A 24,434-nucleotide genomic window follows, 5' to 3' on the forward strand; every position below is an offset into this window, starting at 1 on the left:
GGTTACCGAAACAAAAACAAAGGGCAAATCAAAATGGCGGCTCCCTCACTACATTGAGATATCTAGAAACGTACTCTTAAAAAACGTAAAACAATTAATTAAAAGGATATCCAAAAGACGCCATGCAATTTTGCTAACATATTAAGTGGTCAAACATATTATGAAAATAAAATACACCGCAGCGAGCCGAAAGCGCAATGTACACAACCTAGCAATTCATTACACCTTTCCCCTATAACGACAAGATTGTTGCATTTTTGAATGATATTTTAGACCTCAAACCACCATAAAGGGATGAACTAAAAGTACTTACCCAATGTCAGCACCAGCCGGTGAGAAACTCCTTCAAATCCAACTCCTTGATGTCAAATCCTGTTGCTTTAGTTGGTCCTAAAGAATGTTTGGGCTTCAGTAAAGTAGAATTTGAATATCATGCAATGGTATTGTTGTTCTGCATGGAAATATTTGTGACTACACAAGAGACCAGGTGATCGAATTCAACGAAGTCTCAAGAGATAAGGCTTTCGTAAATTTAATAAGTAAAAAGAGCCAGGTAAAAATAAATAAAATTGTTCAAACAGCTACCAAATGGTATCTGTTTAATTATTTCATGGTGATTGAAATGTAATAATATAACAAAGATGTGACAAGGAAAATTGTTTCGAAGTAACAAAAAATTATAGATTAATCTATATTTATTTGGTCACCCTGTGTCGTGATACCAGTCCTCCTCGATATATGTTAGGAACGTCTGGTGAAAGTCTTTTTAAAATACTAGGAAGTGGGGATTTTGCCTTCAGATGATGGCTATGGAGCGCTTCTACCGTCTAGAATTTGCAGTTTTACTTCTTATATATTATAGTTTGGTTTCTGTAGTAATAGCGGAACCAGTGGACGAGAAAGTGATCAGTAATCAGACACGAAATGAAGAAATAAGCTTATTGTTTAAACAGTACGTGATACGGCATAACAAAACATATTTAAATGATCCCAACGAATATTACAAGCGACAAGAGATATTCAAGGTATGCTGCATTATATAATATGGTATAATGATATTAGGTAACTGTTTGTTCAAAAATGATTTTCTATAGCTATATAAAAAATATTTACAGATGTCTTCCAATTCTTTTAGAATTGTCATTAAAAAAATTGTCATTAAAAACATTTTGTAAGAAGGCCATTTCGAATTAATCCTCTTTCTTTTCCTCCCGGGTTTTCCTCGTTTCGTTTACTTTTTCATAGCAAAGTTTGGCAAGGCAATTTAAACTGAACCAAAGGGAAAAAGAGCTTAATGGAAGTGCAGTGTATGGAGTCAATAAGTTTTCAGATTGGACACTTCAGGAATTTAAAGGTACTTTTGATACCCTTAATCGAAATTATAAATGTAGCTGTAAAATGCAAATGTTATTTTTATCTGATTGCAAATATTCCATGTTTATCCACTTCTCACTTAGGAAAGTAGAAAGAGAATCCACATACAGACTAAATGTGACAGAGTCAAAAGACACTATTTTGGACAGTAATTATTTAGTCATAAATCTATATTTTTAATTAGGAATGCCTCGTGTACACATAGGAATGTAATTCTTTAGTTAACTGTTTGCGTGGAAAATGCGTAAGCAAGAAATAATTTCCGTACGTAATTACATTACAGTGAGTCATGCCTAGGTTTGGCGCTTGTTTACGTGAGTTCGTGTTTGGGACATCCTGTTTGCGCCTAGGGCGTGCAACATTGCATAGGATGTGTAAGGTCTTAAGAATGCAGGTTTTTCCATAAAAGTAGGCCCAAACTAAGCTTAAATCAGTGTAGTAAAAGTTCTTGAAGACGTTGCACATATCAAGACAAGGAATTCTCTACGATGTAAAGGTATGAATCTTTGAAGCCTTTTACACTTATACCTAGGATAGATTTAGGACAAATCTATGTTCATATCGTTAACTAGTCATTATATTTTATAGCTTAGATTTTCTACATATTTGTTAAGCATTCGTTTCATGTTGTAGTAATTCTAGTCGCATTAGCGCGTAATTTAGTACAAAGTTATTCACGCAGTAGTAATTTAGTAATCACGCTGAGTGTATCTTGTCTTTTAAACTCTTTAAAACGTTTACTATAGGATCGCTACCGCCTTACTCGCTTGTTTAACCTTTTTACTACGATAAATAGCCTTAACTGCGGGATAAAAGACCTTTTCTTTCCAACCTTTAATTTGTTCGCTACTTAAACTCTACACTCAAGGTCATTGTCGCGACCGCGTGTTCAGTAAACCGTGTAATTCTTAGTTTGTCATAAACAAAGGTTAAAATACTTACCTAAAGTCATAGTTAACCTCTAGTCAATTTTTCCTATTGCTTTTTCCATTGGTTTAGTTCATTTTAAACGGTTTACCGACTTGTACATTAAACTTTGCAACCTAGTAATTTTCACTCGCGTATTGTAAACACTGCTAATCAGTATGCAATATTCAAATTACCTGTGACGTAATTTACGTATTTCCGTTTCTAGTTATATCTAGCAAGACTGTATTCTATTCATAACTTTTTAGCTATTTAGATAAGCTACAAATTTATTTTATCTCATTGTAAATATTTTTCTTGTTTTCATAAGAGATATCCTGTAATCTCGTTCCCGTTTTTTTTCATGTATTGTAAAGTTGTGTGAATTTTTCAATAAATTCTTTTGTCAAAACCACTTGCAATCTGATTCATAGCTGAGCGCCTTGCCGCCGGTTACATAAATATAACAGTGAGATTCATTTCTCAAAATTTCAGAGTTTTTAAGAATGGGCTACAGAAAGCCATCACAAATTATTGCAATGAATACAAACAGTGAATGTCTGGCAGAAGCACCCAATCTGCAACTTCCTCCACACTGGGACTGGTAAGAAACTTGATCATAGTTCAATTCTCTGTGATCTAATGCAAATATTTTAACTTCTTGCTAATCAACACCTTTAGATTTAAGTACCCCAGTAAAATGGAGACTTGTCAGAAAGGGGGTAAAGAGTGCACTGTTGACCTGGGGAGTGCACAGGGATTGGCAGAACTTTAGAAAATTGTGTCAGGGGACCAGGAGTGCTATAATATTGAGGATTATACCATATAAATGTATGATTCCATTCTGGAACAAATTTTTTCTGATTTATTTATGTTTCAACTCCATTTATATTGATAGAAGAGTGCTTTTCAAAAATTCTCAAGTATTCTTCTCGCCCCTAAGTTCTTCATAACTGCACACAGCAAAGCAACCAAATTATTTCTTTCTTTCGTAAAAAATGAAAGTAGCTGTTATTATTTTGGATACCTTTGGTTATAAATAGTAAGCCGGTATGCATTTCGTTTGGAATTATTCATGTACATGCCACCTATCATTCAGGAAGTCAGATTTAAATGAGAAAAGGAAAAATATCTAATATCCAATTACCAGTGATGAGATGGTGCAGTTTGACCCAATCTGTTTTCTACTGTAATTTCCGGTCACACCCGACCAACTTGACCTTCATTACAAACGAAAAATAGAGTTTTGGTAGACGTCAATCATTGAAAAATTTCTAAGGATTCTGACTCCGAATTTCAAACGCTTGACTTCAAAGCAAAGACACTCAAATCATAGGCAATACAGATAGCTTTGCAGTCAAAGTTTGAAATTCGGAGACGGAATTCTGTGACATTTTTGAGAAAATATATCCCAAGAAAGAGAATTACAGCTACAAGAAGCATGAAATAACGGTAACGAATAGTGTTTGCACATTTATTTGCGTATAGAAACAATAGAAACTCTTTTGATTGACATCCACCAAAACTCAATTTTTCATTTGCAATGGAGGTCTAGATGGTTGTGTGTGACTGGGAATCATACTAACTCATAACCAAATGCCAATCTTCGGTTTTAAGGAAAATATCAGGAAAAGTAACTGCAGTGAAAAATCAGGGAAAGGTACTTATATCTCAATTATTATTTTTTTCTTAATTCTTGCATTACCTGTTGGCTTTGTAAGATGTCTAAATTTTTTGAATATATTTTCCTTAATATTTGTTTTGCATAATCATGGAAAATCCTCAGTGTGGAAGTTGTTGGTAAGTTTTTTTTCATTTATTTCATTTAAGCAACTAATAAAAATAACTTTGAGATGTAATAATTTCTGAGACAATTTATGAGACAATGCTTTGTAAAAATAATTTTAAATGTTTGGTAAAAAGATGCATATACTTTAAAAGTTTCTTGAGAAATTGTTCAAATGATTTTTAATAAATATTATTAGTATGTGATAGCATTAAAGGAGTTTATATATGATAATACAAATATATTTGTCTGATTGAATTATATCTTATTATGTAGGGCCTTTACTGCAGTAGAAAACATAGAATCTCAGTGGGCAATAAAACATGGTACCTTGAAGGAACTTAGTGTGCAGGAGTTGATTTCTTGTGGTGCTGGTAGCGGGTGTAGTGGTGGAAATACATGCAATGCATTGAAGTGGTTAAAAGATCATGTATGTCTAACAATCTATCACTTTTAATAGACCCCAATACTAAATCCATGAAATGCGATCAAAACTGTCATTGAATAATAGTTTTTATTTGGCAGCTATTAGTGCAAGCATAAGCACAATCGCAACAATGCAAGAAAAACAAAAAAATTTTGTTCTCTTCACTTTCATCACCTCTTTTCATAGTGAGAACAGTTGCACTACCTTGGAGCTGCATATAATTGTATCACTAGTGATAACCATGCAACCGATAGTGACTAATTGCCACTGAATAATTAAAACTATTATACTCTAACAATGTTGATTTTATAGTTGATTTTATTATGTGTTTGCACTCTATGTAGGGTGTTAGTGTCAAATCTTAGTTAATAGTCAAGCTAGGTTAACATGTTAGTGAAGTCTGTCTACATTTCTTTGTCCACCCCAGGAGGGAGGAGACGTCTCCAAGGTAAACAATGAATGAGTCATGTATGACAGTATGACGTCACGTCGCGGTTCAGCGATTTCACAATGGCGGCCAAGAGGGAAGAGTAAACGCTCGTGTTTATCTTCCCGTTTTCCCCCAAAAAATCTCAAAGATATTGCTTTATGAACCAGTCATATGGGTAAAGGAGTCCTTCAAAAATGTTTTTTCACTTACTTTGATGCTTTTAACGAAAAAGATCTTTAGTTATTGAATTTTTCTTTGCGAAGTACCTTTCCAAGAGCCACTCGAAAAAAGACGACACACAAGAATATTTTAAGACCTTGATGACTTAAAGATTTGATCTATGGCATCACAAAAGGAGGTTAAGGAACCTAGGTATTCATCTTTGTATTTGCGGAGTTTCGTGAAGAAACCTTTTGCACAACTGCTCATCAATCTGTTTGAAGTTGGAAAAACGTTCCCTTTGGTTTGACACCATGTTTTGCACAAATCATAAGTCAACAAGGCAGACTTGCAAAAGGTAAATATGTGAATAATTAACTCGATAAGAGTGAATCAAAAAATCAAAAGTCATCAAATTTAAAATTAACTATTTACATAAATAACAAACTACCCCAGAGAAGAGTACAAACACTATAAGTGTGTCACATAAATACCACTAAATACTGTTAAATTATTATTGTTTTCTATTGTTTAATTAGCACTATTTACTACTAAATAGTGCAAAGTGTTGCACACTTTTAGTGTTTGTACTGTATCTGTAGATAATATTTTGCCACCTTATTCTAAACACACAAAAGTCGTACAGTAAAGCTTGTATTATCCATGTTGTACTTTCCTATTCCTATCCTAAAATGATTTTAATCCATGAAATATGATCTTATATTCCAGGTTGGGCGAGCTCATATTTAATATTGGTTCTTTTTAACTCAAATGTTAAACTGGCGTGTTTCGCGATTAAATATATGAAGTTTAATAAATAGGAAAGGAAAGTGTATTTGAAAGTTGTTGTGGTTGTTTTTCATAATTCGAGCGATTTCTAAGTATCAACAAGTAGATATCAATGTCACTGAAATTTTCCTGTGATGCATAATGTTTTTATAATCTCTACGATTGCTGCACAAGTTGTTATATCAGGACCAGGGTGTTATGTCAGGGCTCCCACTTAACACTCAGAGATGCAGGCAGAGATGAAAACAACTGAGCAACAAAGACAAACATTCATACAAAATAGATGATTCAACCATAAACTATTACTAGATTTAAAATAAGAAGTCAAGCAAATAAAAGGACATGGGGAAAAGACAACATTTTACATGAACATACTGTTTGCAGCTTTTCATAAGGGACCGATCGTTTATTATATCCCAGGGGGTTAGGTGGTTTCTTTGCAAAAAAATGAAATGAAAAAATGAAAGCCAAACTGACAGTTGAAATTTAGGATTATTACCTCCCTTCTGTCACTTAGCACTTATAGATAGTTTGTACCTTTTTGGGGGTAAAAATAATTATTTTAGAAGCCATTTTCAACATTTTTGACAAGCATCTCCTCCCAATTCTCTACCCCTACCCCCGCCCCTCCCAACCCTGAGCATAAGTAGCAGGGCTTAAGATAACAGCTGATCAGTGGTTTGAATCCAGGTGTTGAAGTTTGTTGTGAAGTGTGATTGTTGGGGTGAGTGTAGTTTTGATTATTGCAATTATCATACACACAATTATTATGACCAGGCTTAACATTCAGTATACATTTATAAAAAGTTCATACTAGGAATTAATAGTTCACTGAATACCTCTTCAACTAAGATACAGCAGTCTAAATGTAGAACATAAGGAATAAATGTTCCCACCTCAAAGAGCAAGAAATATACACTAATACTACCATCCAAATATTGTGTCATAAAGAATTTGGGAAAAAATTATGACCAGGCTTAACATTCAGTATACATTTATAAAACGTTCATACCAGGAACTAATAGTTTACTGAATACCTCTTCAACTAAGATACAGCAGTCTAAATGTAGAACATAAGGAATAAATGTTCCCACCTCAAAGAGAAAGAAATATACACTAATACTACCATCAAATATTGTGTCATAAAGAATTTGGGAAAAATAGAAGATTAAATATTATTGGTAACGAATGTACCACTATAGCACACACAAACACACATCTTTGTAACAACAAAAGATATTAAACACATCAGAGACAAGGCAAACTGTCGAATCTTATGAAAATTTGAAGAATCACACTGGAATCTTGTACCAGAACCATGACACAGGATCACCATTACCAGCTGTGTCCCTGCACTGGCTTCTTACAGTTTTAAATGACTGCTGTTTACAATAATTGGCACGATTCTTGCTCTTCACTTGCAGTAAAAGATAATTTTTCTTGTGTTTTTTTGTGCGTCTGTACAGCTTGTCTCTCTTCAGCAATGAGTTATTCTGTATCATAGTGTCTTTTTCAAAAGGAGAGTCCAGAAATGGGACTTTGCATGGCCCAAGGAAAGAATTTTGATAAATAAAACAGATTAAAACATGGTAGAGGATGATTGCCATCATCACCTGTACAATGTGATAATAGTCTTGAGAAAATAAACCACCAACAGAGTCAAAATACAGGTCATACAAAAGGAAGATTGCCATTTTTAACAGTGAGGTTTCAACTATACAAATATAAATTTCAGTATTTTTAAAAATTTCACCTCACTTTGTGGGGTAAAAGATGATTGTTATATTATAAATCAATTTTTCAATATTTAAAAATTTAAAAAAAATATCCAATGAATGTATTTTTAACAACTTGCAATATTTTAAAATCAATTTTTAATATAATAAATCATGCAATTTTAGCAAACAATTTTTTCCATATAAAATATTCAATAAATTTATTCTTAACCACAAAATGAAATGTTTGAAAATATTTTTCAATTAAACTTGATAAATGTCATCAACATTTTTTTGTATAAGCTTAGGTTTTTTTATATAAGTATTTTTCGACAACAATAAATAAGCTTACTGTAAAATAAATAGAATTTCAGAACAAAAAAAATAGATTTTTAACAAAGAAAAAATATGCTTTATCCAAGGTCGAGGAAAGGAGGTCAAAGATACTGAACGCAGATATGATTTATGGTCCCTAAAGATAATGAATAAACCATCTAAATGTTGATTTTTCGACTAAAAAATGTTCAAAAAGTATGACTGGTTTACGAAGGCGAATACGATAAACGAGTTACTGAGTAAATTTTGACACTTGAAAGGATTGATGAGCACAATGGAAAGACAAGGGAAAACGTGCTTTAGCTTAGTTAAAAGCCCAACAGCTTAATAGTAAAACGTCCTTGTTTGGGTTTATAAAATGAAGGGAAAGAAGAGAAAAGATTTTTCTAACTACGCGATAACTTTTCTTGTAGGGAAAAAAATGGCGAGAAAACGAAAGGCCAGTAGCTCAAATTATTTATCTTTTAAGAGTTTTAGATCGTTGATATGATAAAAAAAAGTATTGAACTTGATAAGTTAATGAGTAATTATTATGCTTACGTTAAATTAAAGATGTATAAACTTTTAAATCTTTGTTTTGACCGCTTTTCGTTTCAAGATTCCCGCCTTTAAAATTACAATTTTATTGTGACATTTTGGTAGACGCGTCGCGCCAAGATTTGGTTGCTATGTGACGTTACACTGTCATACATGACTGTTTCAGAATTTTAATAGGAAACCATTTAAGTCATCTCCTCCCTCCTGGTCCACCCTTTTTGTTCCTTTTTTCCCATTAAAAGTGGAAGAATTCTTATCTGTTGCTAAATAACAGCAAATCTTACCTCAAATTATATGGTAACTTTTTCAGGACTATACAGTTGCACCTGAATCAGAATTTCCCTATCAAGACAAGGAGACCACATGCATCGATAAAGCAAAGTGAGTTTCGTTTGAGATATTTTGTTAATTAATATCCTTATATTTAACTTGAAACTAAAAGGCAAACCTCGAAGATATAATTGTGACCAAAACAGAACGAACAGCATAAGTTTACAAAGAGAGAAGAAAAATAAATAAATAAAATCATGACATCGTGTGGAACTAAAGCACCAAAGCTTACCTTTTTACCGTTTTTCTTCGCTTTTAAGTAAAGAAAAAAATCAAAAACTTGTGTCTTTGTTTCCGGCCACATTTTGTAAATCTCAGGATGTCTTTCTTTCATTTTTAAAAGAAAATTGCAAAATATTTAGAGAAAGACCGGACAAACATTTCCCCTTCATCCAGTTTCTGTTACATGTTGACCTAACGTTTTCTTCGCTTTTAGTAGAAAATAACGGAAAGACTTGTGTCTTTTTTCGTGTCCGGCCACTTCTTCAACAAATTCCAGAATATTTTCAATTCTTTTTAAAGAAAAGTTCCAAAATATTTAGAGAAAGTAAGTGTTTTAAATTTTAAATGCCGGAAAAACTTTCCTTTCCTTCCTCAGTTTTTGGCCATTTGACCCAAAGTAGCAACGCTGTTAGTGCAACGCCCGCGCGCTGGCGCTTCATGAGTGCGCGCCAAAAAAACCGGTTTTTCTGGTTTCTAACTCGTTACCATTATATTGGCTTCTCTGAAAAAAATGAACTGAAAGCGGAAAAAAGGCGCGAAATCTTTGTAAAAATGGACTATGAATAACCAAAAATGAAAACAATTAATAAGGAAAACTTGTTTACGAAAATTTGAACCTGCGTATTATCGGGTTTGTAAAAGTCTATTAATTCTTTTTCAGGCATAGCAAAGAAGGAGTGCGCATCTCCGAGTATTGCTGTTACGAAACGTGAGTGAAAAGTTGTTGAATTGACCCTATTTCGATCACTGAAACCTTTACTGAGATAATGAAGTAGATATCAAAAAGAACCTATATTATATATTAGTACCTTGTCTTCTTACACCTTAAAATCAATTGTTGTGTTGTATTTTTTTCAGTGCTAATGAAACAAATTTTATGCAGCCCATAGTAGCATTTATCGGTCCCATGGCTGTTAATGTGGATGCAACACTCTGGCATGACTATTTGGGTAAAGACTTGTATTATTTCGCTGACTTTCTTTATGTGTTCTACTAAGACAATATTTTCTTCGCTTCCTTGATTCTTTTCTTGCTTTCCTGCGTCTTTCCTTGTTTCGATTTGTCCCTCTCTCCGATCTCCCTCTCCTCTCCCTGCCTTCCATCTTCCTTTCCTCCCGTTTTCTTTCTCCTTTCCTTTCTCCTTTCCTTTCTCTTCTTTCTTTCTTTGTCTTCCTGTGGAGGCCTTGTAATGGTTAGGTTTTTTGACTTAATAATTTAAATCTCCCCAGGGAGGTGAGACATTTGATTTCAATGACTATTTCTGGTCTCACTGATTATTTCTAGGTGGAATCATTCAATATCACTGTACAGATACAGACATCAACCATGCTGTACAGATCACTGGATACGATGAAACAGGTACGACCCGTTTGCCCGGCAATTCAATTGGATTCGGACATTTTAATTTTATTTACTGTGAAAGCGAAGAGCCTAGAGCTTGAAATAACACAGGGGGTTTTCCGTCGAAAACCACTAGAAAATTTCTAATTTTGGAAACTTGTGTACTGCGCATGCGTTGCAATGAGAAATAGTAAACTTGTATGAGGAAGAGGAGTTTTACCTCCGTCTGCTCGCCACCAAAATAAAGGAATAAACGGGAATCATTTTAAGGTGCTTTGAATAAGTTCTTTTTCTTGATCATAAGGTGAAGTTCCATATTGGATTGTCAGGAACTCTTGGGGAGCTGATTTTGGAGACAAAGGTTATCTGTATATCAAAATTGGTAAAAACCTTTGTGGTAAGTCTCTCTATATCTCTCTCTAAGTCCCCTTAGATGATGTTGTGTATCGTATTACACCCCCTCCCCCCCCCCCCCCCCCCCACCCCACCACCACCCCACCACCACCGCGCACTTGCTTCGCTCGTGAAGGAAAAATTTGTCACTCTTTGCCTTTCAGGTCTCGCAGGCGATCCTTCATACGTTACAGTGCCATGAAAAATGCTGCTCTGAGTGCATTTCGTCGATCTCTAAGATGGATAAGATTGGTCGTCGGGAAGTGGGAGAGGGAGAAGGAAAAAATTTGTATCTAGCACTTACACGGCCGAAACCGGCCTAGACTGCGAGTCGTCCCATATTCCCCTCCAGACTCAGTTAAGACGAGTTTTTTAGGGTTCTTGTGGACGCGCGGATATTGGAGCCGAGTAGGCGTGCTGCTTCAAACTTACCCCCGCGCTTCCAAAACAACCCAACCGGCTCTACTGAATTAGGAGGGAAAAGAGGCACTGTTAATAATTTAAAAAATTAATAAGAACCATCTTATTTTAAGTGAAGTAAATATGTAAATAGGTTTTTGTACTTCATTGAAAAATATAATCGATAACTTTGCAATATAATTTTCATAAACATTTCGTGTTAACGTGTTATTTATTCTTTTGACAATTTAACTTTATGATCTATTCCTTTCTATTTCGTATATTTTCTTTCCATGATACGACTGAAACATTCATACAAACGTCCTATTGTTCAGTTGGCTAAAGGACACAATAGCATTGACTTAACCCTTAATTAAGATATTAGTAATATTTCCCAAAAAACTTCACCATTCCGGACACTCATCTTGTCTGTTGTACATCAAACGATTTCTTTCTTTCCCTGCACTTCTTTCAGCACGCACTCTCCTGCTGCTTGCAAACGATTCCTCCTTCTGCAAGGAACTCCATAATCCTCGTCCCAGGACTCCAGTTGATCCACGGTCTGGGGCATGGGACTGTAGAGCGTTTCGGGTAAAAACAAAGCTGTAGTACCAGCAGTTAAAGCCAAGACTCCAAAGATTGTGAATGGTAGATTTTGTAAGAAGTCGTTCTAGAAAAGTTAAAGATAATTATCTGTTTATTCATTACAGGTGATCTGGCTAGACCTACAATTCATGATCACTTCCTTATTGAAAAAAAAACTGAACCAATCCCATCGACCCACACACGCTCAATGCACTTGAGTTTCGTAGCCGCTTTCTCGCCAATAAATCTTTCCTTGTTAACAGCAACACACTCTCCATAACAGATTTGAGGCTTTTCATAGGATTTAAATAACCTGACCGATGAACTAAATTCCTAGTTTCATCTGGACAATATATTCTTTAAATAAATATTTTTAAGAAACCTCCAGCTAAATGAACACTTCTGTCTTTGAATTGTCCTTGTGCGCCGTTTTGTTTTCATTTTCCCTCTGCGTAATGAAGCATGGAATCGATTCTTTTTCCAAAAATGCAACCCTGGTTGGCTAATCGATCACCTGGTTGTGTATATTATTTGATCTTAAGGACATTCATGGGTATTGTTCACGCGCATCCTTTCTACGCATGAATTCAGTGAGCGCGCGGTCATCGTGATGACGTCATTCCCATGTTTCGATAAGTAAAACCTCATAAAAACGTCTTTAATCTCATATAGCTCTAAAAAGAAGTCGGGCACCCCCGTTTTTTATTTCGCTTTTTGAAAGTACTTAATTATACCTAACTTTAGAGGAAAAATTTTAAAAATCTGACGATGGGATCAAATCGAAATTACTAATTTTTGGCAACTTTCCATGTTTACATTGCTCGCGTGTTCTTGCCGTAAAAAGGGAGAACTTCCATGTATTCTGACGGCTAAACGAAGTTTGGGACCCCCATTTTTTTATTTGCTTATCTTACTTCTAGTATGATGTTCTTTCATTGTGCAAAATTAAAAGAAAATCTGACGATGGGATCTTTTGCCCATGGACGTCCTTAAGTTGGATCCATGTGCCGGTGTTTCTCCTACATCCTTCAATACTGACGTTATTATAATGTTATACTCACAAGAAACACGAGGTACGGGGCGATGATTCCTCCCAAACGAGAAATCGTTGACCCAACTCCAAGGGCAAAATTCCTGAAAATATAAATTGAAAATCTTCTATTCCTGTTTCGTTGCAAGTGGCTCAGCTACCATGGTTACCTGAGTAGAGTTGGGTTCAGTTCAGATGTATAGATGCTTACGCAACCAAATGTTGCGTTGAAACAGAAGACACCAATCACAGCGAGGGCCTTGATGGCTGGGTTTTCACCTGATTATCACAATCAAAAATCTCGTTAGTATACACAATTTCGGTGAGCATTTATAGGTAGAGGCTTTGCACCATTACGTGATGGCAGCCATGACAGGAGGCACAACAATAATCTCCCCCCACCCCGGGAAACTGAATACTTTCTTACGTAAATCAGATTCGACCAGATTCAATTGTGATGCCTCCTATCATGACTGCTATCACGTGATGGTGCAAAACCTCTATATATGCGGTTCCTAACCGTTGTGAATAGCTCTAAAGCTTGAAAAATAAAATACCAAATGGTTGAAGAACAATCATCCTGTAAATCTATAACACTAACCTACAAGACGATACTAGATTTCTTCCAGTGTTCTATTATTTCAAATGTCTCGAGAGAAAAAATTAGGGGGTTACCTGTGTTCTTTGGAACAGCCAAGACCATGAAACAGACCAGACCACCAAATATCATTAATGCTGAGAAAGAAAATCGACGGCCACACCTGGCAAAGTAAGAACCTTATTTCAATATTTTGATTGATAGTCACGTTAAAGCCTCAAAAGTATTATGATACCATATTATTAATTTTTATAAAAGGCCACTGATCCTCTGATTTTTTTATTGAAGAAGAGCCCATGTTACTGTAGTCTCCCCTACAGCCGCTTTCAGTGTCGTCACGCAACGCTTTCTCCGGAGAAAGCGTTGCGTGACGACACTTAAAGCGGCTGTGGGGGAGACTAATGTTACTGCTGTGGCAAGGATCTAAGGAATAAATCATAAGAGTCCGCTTTCGTATTGTGGGCAGCGGTGACTTCGACTGCGCATGCACATAAGAGCCCGCTTTCTTTCGGTGTGCATTAATAGTACAATAGACCTATCCCGAATTCGCTTGACTGACCACGAAACAATGGTTTGAAGTCAAGACTGAACTTGATTCTTTTATTCATCAAGTTCAACCTCGACTTGAAACCATTGTTTCGTGACCAGTCAAGCGAATTCGGGATAGGTGTATTGTGTTTAATGATAAAAATACAAACCCCTACTTGTTTACATTGGGGCTACAAGTTCATAAGCTTTGTTATTTAGCTATGTAAGTTTGTTTTTTTTGAAATAATTTATAATTTAAAACACCATTTTGCATAACTTTACATACTTTTTGAAAAGGAGCCACGCAAAAAGAGTAGCGGGAATGCCAACAACAAGCAAGAAAAATACGCTGAGATGAAACGATCCACCAAGATTTTTAGCATTCAAAGTGATGCCATAAAATACCATAGAATTAACAAACCTGTTGGAATAAATGTATGTTTAAAACAAAAAGAAAAATAAAGCACTAGAGTAGAAATTAGTAGTAAATAGCATTAATTAAACAAAAGAAAACAATAGAATTAGCATAAGATAACACTATACTATTTAGTAATATATATGTTGCACACAATTAGTGTTTGTACTCTAACTGAGAAAGATCTATGCAATAATTTACGGCTATTTGGTTTCCAAGTCCCTCAAGAGAGCTACTTTCAATATATATTCTGCACAAAACAATCCGAGTCGAGGCTCCGAGGAAGGCACTGAAAAGAATACATGCGATAGCATCATTGTTTTCCCGAAGTCTCGAATCTAAATGTCTTGTGCTTGACCACTCAACCAGAATATCGAGAGTTGGCTATTATGTGATATGAAAAAGCCGGTTCAGTTATTTGGTCCCAAAGGACCTTGCAAGATCAGAGACCAGACCTACTAAGGCCCACTCCACTATTCTAGTTTCAGCTATTTGGTTCCCAAGACCTTTGTAAGAGTTACTTTAAAGCTATGCCTGTATTTACCAATTCCAGCATAAAATAAACGTGCGTTTTCTCATTTTAGGGGTCTTGATAAGATCCAGTATCCCAGTTTTACTCTTCCCGGTAGCTGCACTTGCGTCCGCCATCTTGATTTCTTTGATAGTCGAGGCCAGTTGGTTAGAATCGACTTTAACCCCGCTTGCTGAGGCGAAGCTTTCTAAGACGTCCTGTGCTTCTTCGAGCCTTCCTTTTGCGATGAGCCACGGAAAAGATTCTGGAATCCACCTGGGAACAGATAAAAGCATGTGGTCGGTAAAATCATCTGAAGTAAATATTTTTCATTCATTCATTTAATGATTCGTTCATCGTTTCTTTCTTAATTCCTTTCTTTAAACTTCTTTTTTCTTTTTTCTACCATAGTAGGTTTCACCAAAGATTCTTTCCTCGACAAAAGTCAATTCAACGATAGTTTTACTCACTTCCATAACAGGAATAGAGGTACGCCAGGCAGAGAGATAGCCAGCATCAAATAGCGCCAATCATGTATCAGGTAAGCCCCCAACGTCAATAGAACAGCCCCAAAATTCAAGGAAAGATTTGAGATGTTTGCGATGGCAGTACGGTGGTTGAGCGTCGATATTTCCATAGAGTATACCAATCTTATCGTCATCAATCCAGCACTGGCCAGACCCGCACCAAAACGCATGACAGCAAAGAGGATGAGACTGTTGGCGAAGGCGGAGCCCAAACTGAACGAAGTCTGTTGAATGATTAAGACCAATCGACGGTATATCATCATATCATCATCATAATAATATATTATTATTATCATTATTATTATTATTCTATCATGGTGTTCATATGGATTCTTACTATCAGAAACAAGCTGAGAAAAATAGCTTTCTTCCTTCCAAAGTGGTCAGAGAATTTACCAAATCCAACAGCACCAAAGAAAAACCCTGCACCGTAAACAGACTGCGTCATGGCTCCCAAGTGCGCACGGTCACAGATAAGGTTCCACTGAAAATATATAAGATTTCAACTTTTAATTTTTAAGATTTGAAGTTTGGAAACTTCATCTGTTATGGCAGTGAACTTGGTTAAGCAAGCAAAGAGCTTCGTAGAGTGCAATTAACCATATATTCGTGAAATAACAAAAAAACTAAATAGCACTAAACACATCTATTTCAATTGTTTTCAATTGTTTCATTGGTGTTATTTTCTACTAATCAGTAAGTATTGTTTCATGGAGTATATGGTTTGCAGTCTATCAGTAGTAAGCAAAGAGGTTTGAACGGTATATACAGCTTACCTCAGAGACAACACTAGAGAACTCATCCGTCATAAACACGTAGGTACAGTTTTCACATCCACACTGGTTGATCCGACAAGAACTACTAACATTCAGCTCATTCGATACGCATTGATAATTTGGAGGAGAGCCGTAGTAAATAAGAATGAAGTGTTGAAAGATTGTCACCATAGTTAAATAGCACATGAAGACGTTGACAAAAATAGGATATCGACCAAACCCACCGATCTGACTCCATAAATCTTCTAAAAATACTTGGTGGGATTTTTTCTCGGGTTCTTGATATTTGTTCATTTTGCTAAGAAAACTTTGGCGTGAGTTGGTCTCGAGTAACCTCTTTTAAAACATGGTTGACAATAGACCTAGTATGAGTTGGACTTATTATATTCATTATGTGTGTTGAATAATAAGACTTCACAGACTTCGCAGACTGCCTTATAGTCTCCCAGGAAAAGATTGTGTATGTTGAATAATAAGACTTCAAATTGGACAATGAACCTCCACAGACTTCGCAGACTGCCTTATTGTCTCCCAGGAAAAGAATATTGTGACAAAGACGTCGACAGTCAAGTATCATATAACAAAAGGGTGGAGTGCCCCTTAGGCCTGGTTCACAATCTACCGTAAAAATAGCAACGACTGAACGTTATTTTGCACGAATACTATTTTGCAAGGAGATTTAAACCATTTTGTCCAGTGAGGAATGTTTGGGGCTTCGAATACTATCAAACAATAAGATGATTCAAAAGCCTTTGAAAAAGCCTCTTTTAAATTCAGTTCTAAAATTGGCCGAGATTTCAATATTCAAAACTCTTTCAAAATCTCCCTGGTTACAAGTATTCATAAATTAATTTAAAATCATGAGGGGAAAAAAGTAAACCGCAAATGATGAGATGAGAAAAAGCAGGGTTTCTACCAACCCACCAACCATGTATGTAAATGCAGCCAGACTGTTCTTTTATTCCGTGCAGTACTCTTAATGATAAACAATTTATGTATGGTGAGATCTTCTATCGGAACAATGTCTCTTTCATTTAGAACAATAAGTGAAAATTTCCTTAAAATGAATTTTGTCTGTCTGTCTGTCTGTCTATCAAGTCACACTGTCTTACTGGTGGAGTATGTCTTAAAGTAACTGACGACAAAGAAGAAGAAAAAGGAGTAGGAGTAGGAGTAGGAGTAGGAGTAGGAGTAGGAGTAGGAGTAGGAGTAGGAGTAGGAGTAGGAGTAGGAGTAGGAGTAGGAGTAGGAGTAGGAGTAGGAGTAGGAGTAGGAGTAGGAGTAGGAGTAGGAGTAGGAGTAGGAGTAGGAGTGAGAAAGTGCCATATATTAAAGAGGATTACCTGTAATCGATCTATTTGTATGAAAGCAGGGGACTGTTTCACGGTATAACAACCTGCTCCAACTGAAGGTACAACTTACTAATGCAACTTACTCAAGATCTTAAACAGTTCGGCGTGTGGCTACCAGTGACACATTCATATGAAACGATGATACCTACTGCTGCAAAAGATCGTCCAAGATTATAAAAACACTAAATGCTTATTTAAAATACTTGAATATGAATAAAGAATAGTTTCTCAAACACTTGCGTATATATATATATCTAAGATAACTCATTAGCAGGCATGCGGACATGGGTTTTTGATTGGCTAACTAGAACTTAGATTCCTCTTTCTCTCCTTTTTCTATTTCATTCAACACGAATTCCTGTTTTTCTGCCACCTGCTTATCCTTTCTGCAAGGAACTCCATAATCCTCTTTCCAGTCCTCCACCTGCTCCACGGTTTGGGGCATGGGACTGAAGAGTGTTTCGGGTAAAAACAGAGCCGTAATACCAGCAAAGAATGCCATGCCTCCAAAGATGATGAGGGGAAGGTTTTGAACAAAGTCGTTCTGGAAATTAAAAGTTTTACCTTTACTTTGTTACACAGGTGCCATATTATTTTATGGTGTCAAACCAAATATGTGTAGAAGCTACATTTTCTAGGCTAATTTTAGAAATTAGGTCCAAGTCTATTAAAGGGGACAAATAAAGTTACAAAAGTTCAGCACGAACAAGAAACACAACTTACAAGAAACACGATGTAGGGAGCGATGATTCCTCCGACACGAGCCATCATTGAACCAACTCCAAGGGCAACATTTCTTAAAGAGACAATAAATGGAAATGTTCTATTTCGGGAATTTTTGTCATTCAAATTTGTTGCAAATGGTTCAGTAACCATGGTTACCTGAGTAGAGTTGGGCTCAGTTCAGATGTGTAGATGTATACACCACTAAATGTTGCGTTGATACAGAAAATGCCAATCACAGCCAGCACCTTAATGGCAGGGTTATCACCTGGTGAAAAAGAACATGTTTTAAAAATCCCGAGCTTGTGTGACGTTTCCCAAGATAAAAAAAGAGGATTTTGGGTTACCTGTGGTCTTTGGGACAACCAAAACCATCAAACATACCAGACCACCAAATATCATTAATGTTGAATAACCTAGTCGACGTCCACACCTAGAAATAAGTAATAAAAAATGATAAATTTACTATATGAGCCCGTTGGAGGCTAGTGATGAATAGGAGTAGTAAGAGCACCCCTTCCTTCTGTGGTCAGCGGTACGAGGATCGAGTATATCATAGAGCCGGAAGCGGTGACAAGGGATATATTATGGGCCCTGTATCCGCCTGTGGAAAGCGGAGCCTGGGAGTATTGTATGAGCCCTTTATCCGCCTGTGGCAAGCGGTGACCAGGGGTATTTTATGAGCCCTCTATCCGCCTGTGGCAAGCGGTACCCAGGAGTATTTTAAAAGAACTGCCACTTCTTCTTTTGCCAGCGGTTTGACAGACCTCACAATCCTGTTGTACGAAGCGGCGACCAGGGGTATATTTTAAGAACCTGCAATACTCCAGTAGCCATGCCTTACCAGGGTTAACGCTTTGATAATAAAAGTACAAATGTACTTACTTTTTGAAGATGAGCCAGAGAAAAAGAATAGAAGGTATGCCGACAGCGAATAAAATAAATACGTTGAGATGAAACGATCCACCGAGATTTTTAGCATTCAAAGTGATGCCATAAAATACAACACAATTGACGAACCTGTTGAAATGAAAATAACAACATATCAATAAACAGAACATTATTGATGAAAATTTCTCCAAGGTGTTAAAAAAGGTCTCTTAGAGGACCTCATCGTTCTTGCGGAAGTCATCTTCAGAGTAATTCTTCATGTAATTAGGCTATTGTTATCGTGGCTGTATAAATATGACCAATCTGACTTTTATTCTTCACTTGACTCTGAAGATGACTTCCGCTCAGGTTGTCGAAACGTCAGTCACATCAAACAGTCCTTCTCAGGACTACATCCACCCGGATGATCATATTACTTCGATTAACATAAGGCTTTCAAGTTAAGTAAAGCGCGCACGTGTATTCTGAAGGAAATTGTGAAACGTGCTACTTCTCATTTAGCTTACTCTGTCGCGCGCTCGAGGAGATAAAAGTGGGTTTTGGACTAATCATCTATGGGAATATTTACCAATTAAAGGTTAGGATAAACGTGCGTTTTCTCATTTTAGGGGTTCTGATAAGATCCAGTATCCCAGCTTTACTCTTCTCGGTAGCTTCACTTGCATCCAACATCTTGATTTTTTTGATAGTCGAAGCCAGTTGGCTGGAATCAACATTAACTCCGCTTGCTGAGGCGAAGCTTTCTAAAACTTCCTGTGCTTCTTCGAGCCTTCCTTTGGCGATGAGCCATGGAAAAGATTCTGGAATCCACCTGGGAAAAGAGAGAAATATGATCAACAAGAAAATCTAATATCTAAAATATCTAAAATATCTAAAATATCTAAAATATCTAAAATATAAACAAGGAGAATAAGCTCAGTACCGGGCAATCGCCTGAGGGTGGGCTGTATGGTTGCCTGGGTGAACTACCCTCCCCGGTAAAACAATATCTGCACGGCACAGCTGAGAGGTAACATTAAATGTCTAGTGCTGAGTCAAGGTTAGTGCTTGGATTGAACCTAATTTGCTGAAAAAGCAAAACAAGACAGACAGACAGACAGACAGGCAGACAAAAAGACAGTGAAGTAGCTTACTTCCATAGTAGCAGAAGAGGTGCACCAGGAAGAGCGATAGCAAGCATCAAATGGCGCCAATCACGTATCATGTAAGCCACGAACGACAGAATCACTGCTCCAATCATGATGAAAAGATTAGAGATGATACCGATGGCAGTACGAAGAGAGAACGTTGATAGCTCCATGCAGTATACGAAGCGTACTAAGAGACCACCTGCTGAGGCAAGACCTGCACCAAAACGCATGACAGCAAACAGGATGAGACTGTCGGCGAAGGCGGAACCCAAACCGAAGGAGACCTGGGGAATGATAAAGAAGGTAGTACTTGAACGAAGTTTGCTGTTGCTGTCTACGCTGCTCTAGCATACCTACCACCACCGTACCCTTTCCTTAAGTGTCGGTGATGATTATGATAATGATACATGATGATGATACATGATGATGATACATGATGATGATACATGATGATGATACATGATGATGATACATGATGATGATACATGATGATGATACATGATGATGATACATGATGATGATACATGATGATGATACATGATGATGATACATGATGATGATACATGATGATGATACATGATGATGATACATGATGATGATACATGATAATGATACATGATGATGATACATGATGATGATACATGATACATGACGATGATACATGTTGATGATACATGTTGATACTTAATGATGATACATGATGATGATACATGATGATGATACATGATAATGATACAGGATGATGATACATGATAATGATACATGATAATGATACATGATGATGATACATGATGATGATACATGATACATGATGATGATACATGTTGATGATACATGTTGATACTTGATGATGATACATGATGATGATACATGATGATGATACAGGATGATGATTCATGATTATGATTCATGATGATGATGATACATGATGATGATGATGATCTAGATAACGGATTACAGTCACAAGTTCAATCATAATTCTACTAGATCCTTACCAAAAGAAACAAGCTGAGAAAAGTAGCTATCTTCCTTCCAAAATGGTCAGAGATTTTCCCAAACCCAACAGAACCAACGAGCAGCCCAGTCATATAAACAGCTTGTGACATGGCTTTGAGATGGCCGCGGTCACATATAAGGCTCCACTGAAATTAGCACAAATTAATATAATAATATCATTATGTGTTTAGAAAACAGGCCGGGAAGGGTGAATACAAACATTACCCTGCAAACATAGGCTAAAGGACATCTCCAAGTCAAGTGTGAGTGGAGTGCACGTCAACGTGGAATTTTTCCGAAACCCCTTGCTGGGAGATACAGAATGAGTGAGATTTTGGGCGCAGGCCCTTGACTGGGGGAGTGAGGAGAAGGAGGAGGGGAGGGGAGGCCCCCAAAATACCCTAAGGGTTTACATCGCAGGATAGGCAAGATATGGAATAGAGCATGGGCACGTTACGTCATGGCCGCAATCTTGGTTGACGATAACAAAGCATTCCTTATTAGACTTCTAATGTTTGTTCAACCAACATGGCGGTTGTTTCATTGTTATTCATATCTCAAAAGATTTTGAGTCACATGAGTGCACACACTGTATTGAACCATTCAATACCCCGTTGATCAAAAAACGAGCCGGAATGGCAATTAAATCCGCAACGAATCTTTTTCTATAAAGACAGCACCTTCAGAGGTGAAGGACTAGATTTGTAAACATGTTGAACTATAGTCTTTATGGTTAAAAGTAAAATGGCCGAGTCTTGAAAAACTAAGAAATTTGAATCTCGTCTGTCGTCTTGATCTTGCGAGGTTTAGGAATGTGGTACTAAGTAGATCGCCATGAATACAATCAGACCGTCAGGTCAAAAATGCATACGAATTTTAATGAAGACGAGCAGGAGTTAGTATCCGGTTTGCCAACGTGCGTTGCTCATTTTCAGGTCACGATTTCGATAGCAAAAAAAAAAAAAAAAAAAAAAAAAAAAATGGGGGGGGGGGGGGGGGGGGGGGGGACGCGAAATTAAGTTAAGTATCGCGAGTGGCCCTTATAAAGACTCTATCGAAAGCAGAGATAAAAGACGGTGTTAGGGAATCGAAGAAATAAAGACTCTATCGAAAGCAGAGATACAAGTCGGTGTTAGTGAAGGAACATTTCTTATCTGGGATAAAGGATGGGGGATTCGCAGTAAACTTTTTTTAAATGGTTGTAGCTCTTCCCCTTTCACTCAGTAAGAAATTCATGACCTTCCTACTAAGTCAACAAGAAAATCAGCTTTCGTCAAAATAAAAAGGTTTGACCTTTTACAAAAGTTCAATCTTTTACTGATTACACTCCCCTCTGAAACCCCTAGAGGGGAGAAAGCGTTGCGTGACGACACTGAAAGCGGTTGTGGGGGAGACTATGAAACCCCAGGCTCCCCTCCAAATAATGTCGTCGCTTAATCGTTAAGCCATCGATCGTAAAGTTTTATTAGTTTTAACGGTTAAATGAAAGCTAAAGCTAGTAATGTTTTTCACAGATTACCTATGATAATTGAATTAAGGATGTCGAGAACAATTTCTCAGTTGAAGAAGGTTGTCGGCAAACTCTTCTCAACATGCATCAGACAAAAATGTGGGACAGTTTTTAGAATATTTAATATTTAATATATACACATTTAGTTTTGTTCATAATGTATGGCAGAGGGGGGGAGGCAGGTGAAATTTAGGGGTGATCGGGAAAATTTGAAGCAGTAAAATAGAGGGGAGGGGGGGGGGGGGGGGGGGGGTTGAAACTTTTTTTCAGAGAATTGGTGGGGATGCAAAATTTTTAGAAGAAACTACGAGAGATTGCCCGGGGGGATAGTTATTTTTTTGCGGGGACTTCAAGGAAGGGGTCTTAAAATTTTTTTTGTAATTTGAAAATTTCACCTCCCCCCTCCCCCCTCTGCCATACATTATTAACGCAGCCTTAAATACGAAAGCATAATAGAGCTTACCTCAGAGACAGCACTAGAGAACTCATCCGTCATAAACACGTAGGTACAGTTTTCACATCCACACTGGTTGATCCGACAAGAACTGCTAACATTCAGATCATTAGATACGCATTGATAATTTGGAGGAGCGCCGTAGTACGTGGGTATAAACTGCTGAAAGTCGACTACGATCGTCAAGTAGCACATGAACACCATTATAAAGAAAGGGTAGCGACCAAAACCACCAACAAGACTCCAAAGATCTTCTAGTACAGCTGGATGAGATGGCTTCTGGGGTTCCTTGGCTTCCATGCTTTCTTGTTTAGTACCTTGTAGTAATGATGCTAGTTGATGAGTATCGGGTGAATGCTCCATTGCTGCCTGATAAGTTGATTTATAACATAATACGACAGCCGCCCGTTGTGTCATTTGATCTCTCGTGCAGCTCGAATTTCATTCCCAAATTTTTTTTAATGACGATTTCATACACGGTGAAAATCGAAGTTAAAAAATGGTTTATTTAAATAGAGGCTGAACCGAGAAGCAAGAAGAGAAAGAGCTACAGAGAAGCTTGTGGCTCGTGAAGCATAAAGAAATGTGAAGTAAGGCAACATCGATCGATACCCTCGAACGTGTACACACGGCAATTTGCTGAATAATGTCGAGGATAAGTTCCACGGAAAAAGAATTATTACCTTCAGGAACCTAAGCATTGCGGGGCTGATTATCAATTGAAATATTAATTCTTCATTTTCAATTCCCCTGTCCCTTCTCGATTTAGTCAGAAAATTGTTTTCACCGGTTCGAGTCTATACATGCTGCGTTAACTGCACATAAGTCGCGCGCTCTGATTGGTCTGGAGCGCGTGCTTTATGAGAGTACAGCTTCTCAGCTTTCTCAGAGTTTTCTCAGCTTCTTCAATTATTTATATGCTTCCTGCACATCTCTCGCCACTTCTCTGTATCTCTTCGCTCACTCGCTCAATATGTTAGCAGATCAACGATTTAGAGTTTATCAATCGTCTAAACGATCATCTGCTACGAGAGTTAACAAACGAGATTCCTTATCAAAGAATAGCTATTTATATCAGGAGCTGGAGTTTCACTGTTCGATGCGAGGTGATTTCTAGCAATGAACATGCTCACACTCTCACAATAGTTAATTTCGGTCATTTATATTTAATGAACCAAGGAAAGATGCAGGTTTGAGTCGGTACCGGTTTCTTTCTCAGTTTGAACTTTGCTGTTTGATCCTTGACTGTGGTATGTTAAAAATA

General features: G+C 37.0%; 3 protein-coding genes and 2 long non-coding RNA genes across 6 annotated transcripts; 3 read left to right on the top strand and 2 right to left on the bottom strand.

Annotated features, from left to right (window-relative positions):
- Window positions 1–768: 768 nt before the first annotated feature.
- Window positions 769–11,357, top strand: LOC116306365 (cathepsin O). Its single transcript, XM_031716412.2, has 12 exons — window positions 769–1,025; window positions 1,246–1,354; window positions 2,776–2,884; window positions 3,898–3,940; window positions 4,067–4,080; window positions 4,343–4,496; window positions 8,770–8,840; window positions 9,673–9,720; window positions 9,870–9,961; window positions 10,296–10,370; window positions 10,657–10,749; window positions 10,910–11,357. Exons 1-12 carry the CDS (start codon window positions 801–803, stop codon window positions 10,945–10,947), a joined length of 1,071 nt encoding a protein of 356 aa, XP_031572272.2. The 5' UTR covers window positions 769–800; the 3' UTR covers window positions 10,948–11,357.
- Window positions 1,495–2,695, top strand: LOC148905524 (uncharacterized). The gene is made up of 2 exons (XR_016121742.1): window positions 1,495–1,870; window positions 2,612–2,695. It is a non-coding gene; the product is annotated as an uncharacterized LOC148905524 (long non-coding RNA).
- Window positions 4,511–5,917, top strand: LOC116306366 (uncharacterized). Of its 2 annotated transcripts, XR_004198255.2 has the most exons (3): window positions 4,511–5,098; window positions 5,187–5,440; window positions 5,812–5,917. It is a non-coding gene; the product is annotated as an uncharacterized LOC116306366 (long non-coding RNA). The 2 variants fall into 2 exon arrangements; XR_004198254.2 differs by having other exon boundaries at window positions 4,511–5,440.
- Window positions 11,358–11,377: 20 nt separating the features above from the next.
- Window positions 11,378–16,877, bottom strand: LOC116306364 (solute carrier family 22 member 15-like). Its single transcript, XM_031716411.2, has 9 exons — window positions 16,115–16,877; window positions 15,676–15,822; window positions 15,282–15,562; window positions 14,845–15,087; window positions 14,172–14,306; window positions 13,435–13,520; window positions 12,930–13,038; window positions 12,791–12,863; window positions 11,378–11,814 (listed from the first exon to the last, which is right to left on the bottom strand). Exons 1-9 carry the CDS (start codon window positions 16,406–16,408, stop codon window positions 11,584–11,586), a joined length of 1,599 nt encoding a protein of 532 aa, XP_031572271.1. The 5' UTR covers window positions 16,409–16,877; the 3' UTR covers window positions 11,378–11,583.
- A 173-nt stretch (window positions 16,878–17,050) lies between these two features.
- LOC116306374 (solute carrier family 22 member 15-like) lies at window positions 17,051–23,533 on the bottom strand. Its single transcript, XM_089040570.1, has 9 exons — window positions 23,180–23,533; window positions 21,206–21,352; window positions 20,214–20,494; window positions 19,649–19,891; window positions 19,075–19,209; window positions 18,537–18,622; window positions 18,349–18,457; window positions 18,190–18,262; window positions 17,051–18,010 (listed from the first exon to the last, which is right to left on the bottom strand). Exons 1-9 carry the CDS (start codon window positions 23,531–23,533, stop codon window positions 17,771–17,773), a joined length of 1,668 nt encoding a protein of 555 aa, XP_088896696.1. The 3' UTR covers window positions 17,051–17,770.
- Between the last annotated feature and the right edge of the window lie 901 nt (window positions 23,534–24,434).

The sequence above is a fragment of the Actinia tenebrosa genome, unplaced genomic scaffold, assembly GCF_029948245.1.
Source record: "Actinia tenebrosa isolate PJP-AT-01 unplaced genomic scaffold, QUT_ActTen_1.0 PGA_scaffold7__59_contigs__length_16204524, whole genome shotgun sequence".
In the NCBI taxonomy this organism is placed as follows: domain Eukaryota; kingdom Metazoa; phylum Cnidaria; class Anthozoa; order Actiniaria; family Actiniidae; genus Actinia; species Actinia tenebrosa.

Coding starts and splice junctions, on each gene's coding strand:
- LOC116306365 (XM_031716412.2), top strand. CDS start 801: ATGATGGCTATGGAGCGCTTCTACCGTCTAGAATTTGCAGTTTTACTT. Junction 1,026..1,245: donor AGCGACAAGAGATATTCAAG/GTATGCTGCATT, acceptor ACTTTTTCATAG/CAAAGTTTGGCAAGGCAATT. Junction 2,885..3,897: donor CTTCCTCCACACTGGGACTG/GTAAGAAACTTG, acceptor TTCGGTTTTAAG/GAAAATATCAGGAAAAGTAA.
- LOC116306374 (XM_089040570.1), bottom strand. CDS start 23,533: ATGGAGCATTCACCCGATACTCATCAACTAGCATCATTACTACAAGGT. Junction 21,353..23,179: donor TCTCTAGTGCTGTCTCTGAG/GTAAGCTCTATT, acceptor TGCTAATTTCAG/TGGAGCCTTATATGTGACCG. Junction 18,458..18,536: donor GGTTGTCCCAAAGACCACAG/GTAACCCAAAAT, acceptor CTTTTTCACCAG/GTGATAACCCTGCCATTAAG.
- LOC116306364 (XM_031716411.2), bottom strand. CDS start 16,408: ATGAACAAATATCAAGAACCCGAGAAAAAATCCCACCAAGTATTTTTA. Junction 15,823..16,114: donor TCTCTAGTGTTGTCTCTGAG/GTAAGCTGTATA, acceptor ATATATTTTCAG/TGGAACCTTATCTGTGACCG. Junction 11,815..12,790: donor CCCCGTACCTCGTGTTTCTT/GTGAGTATAACA, acceptor TAACTTTTCTAG/AACGACTTCTTACAAAATCT.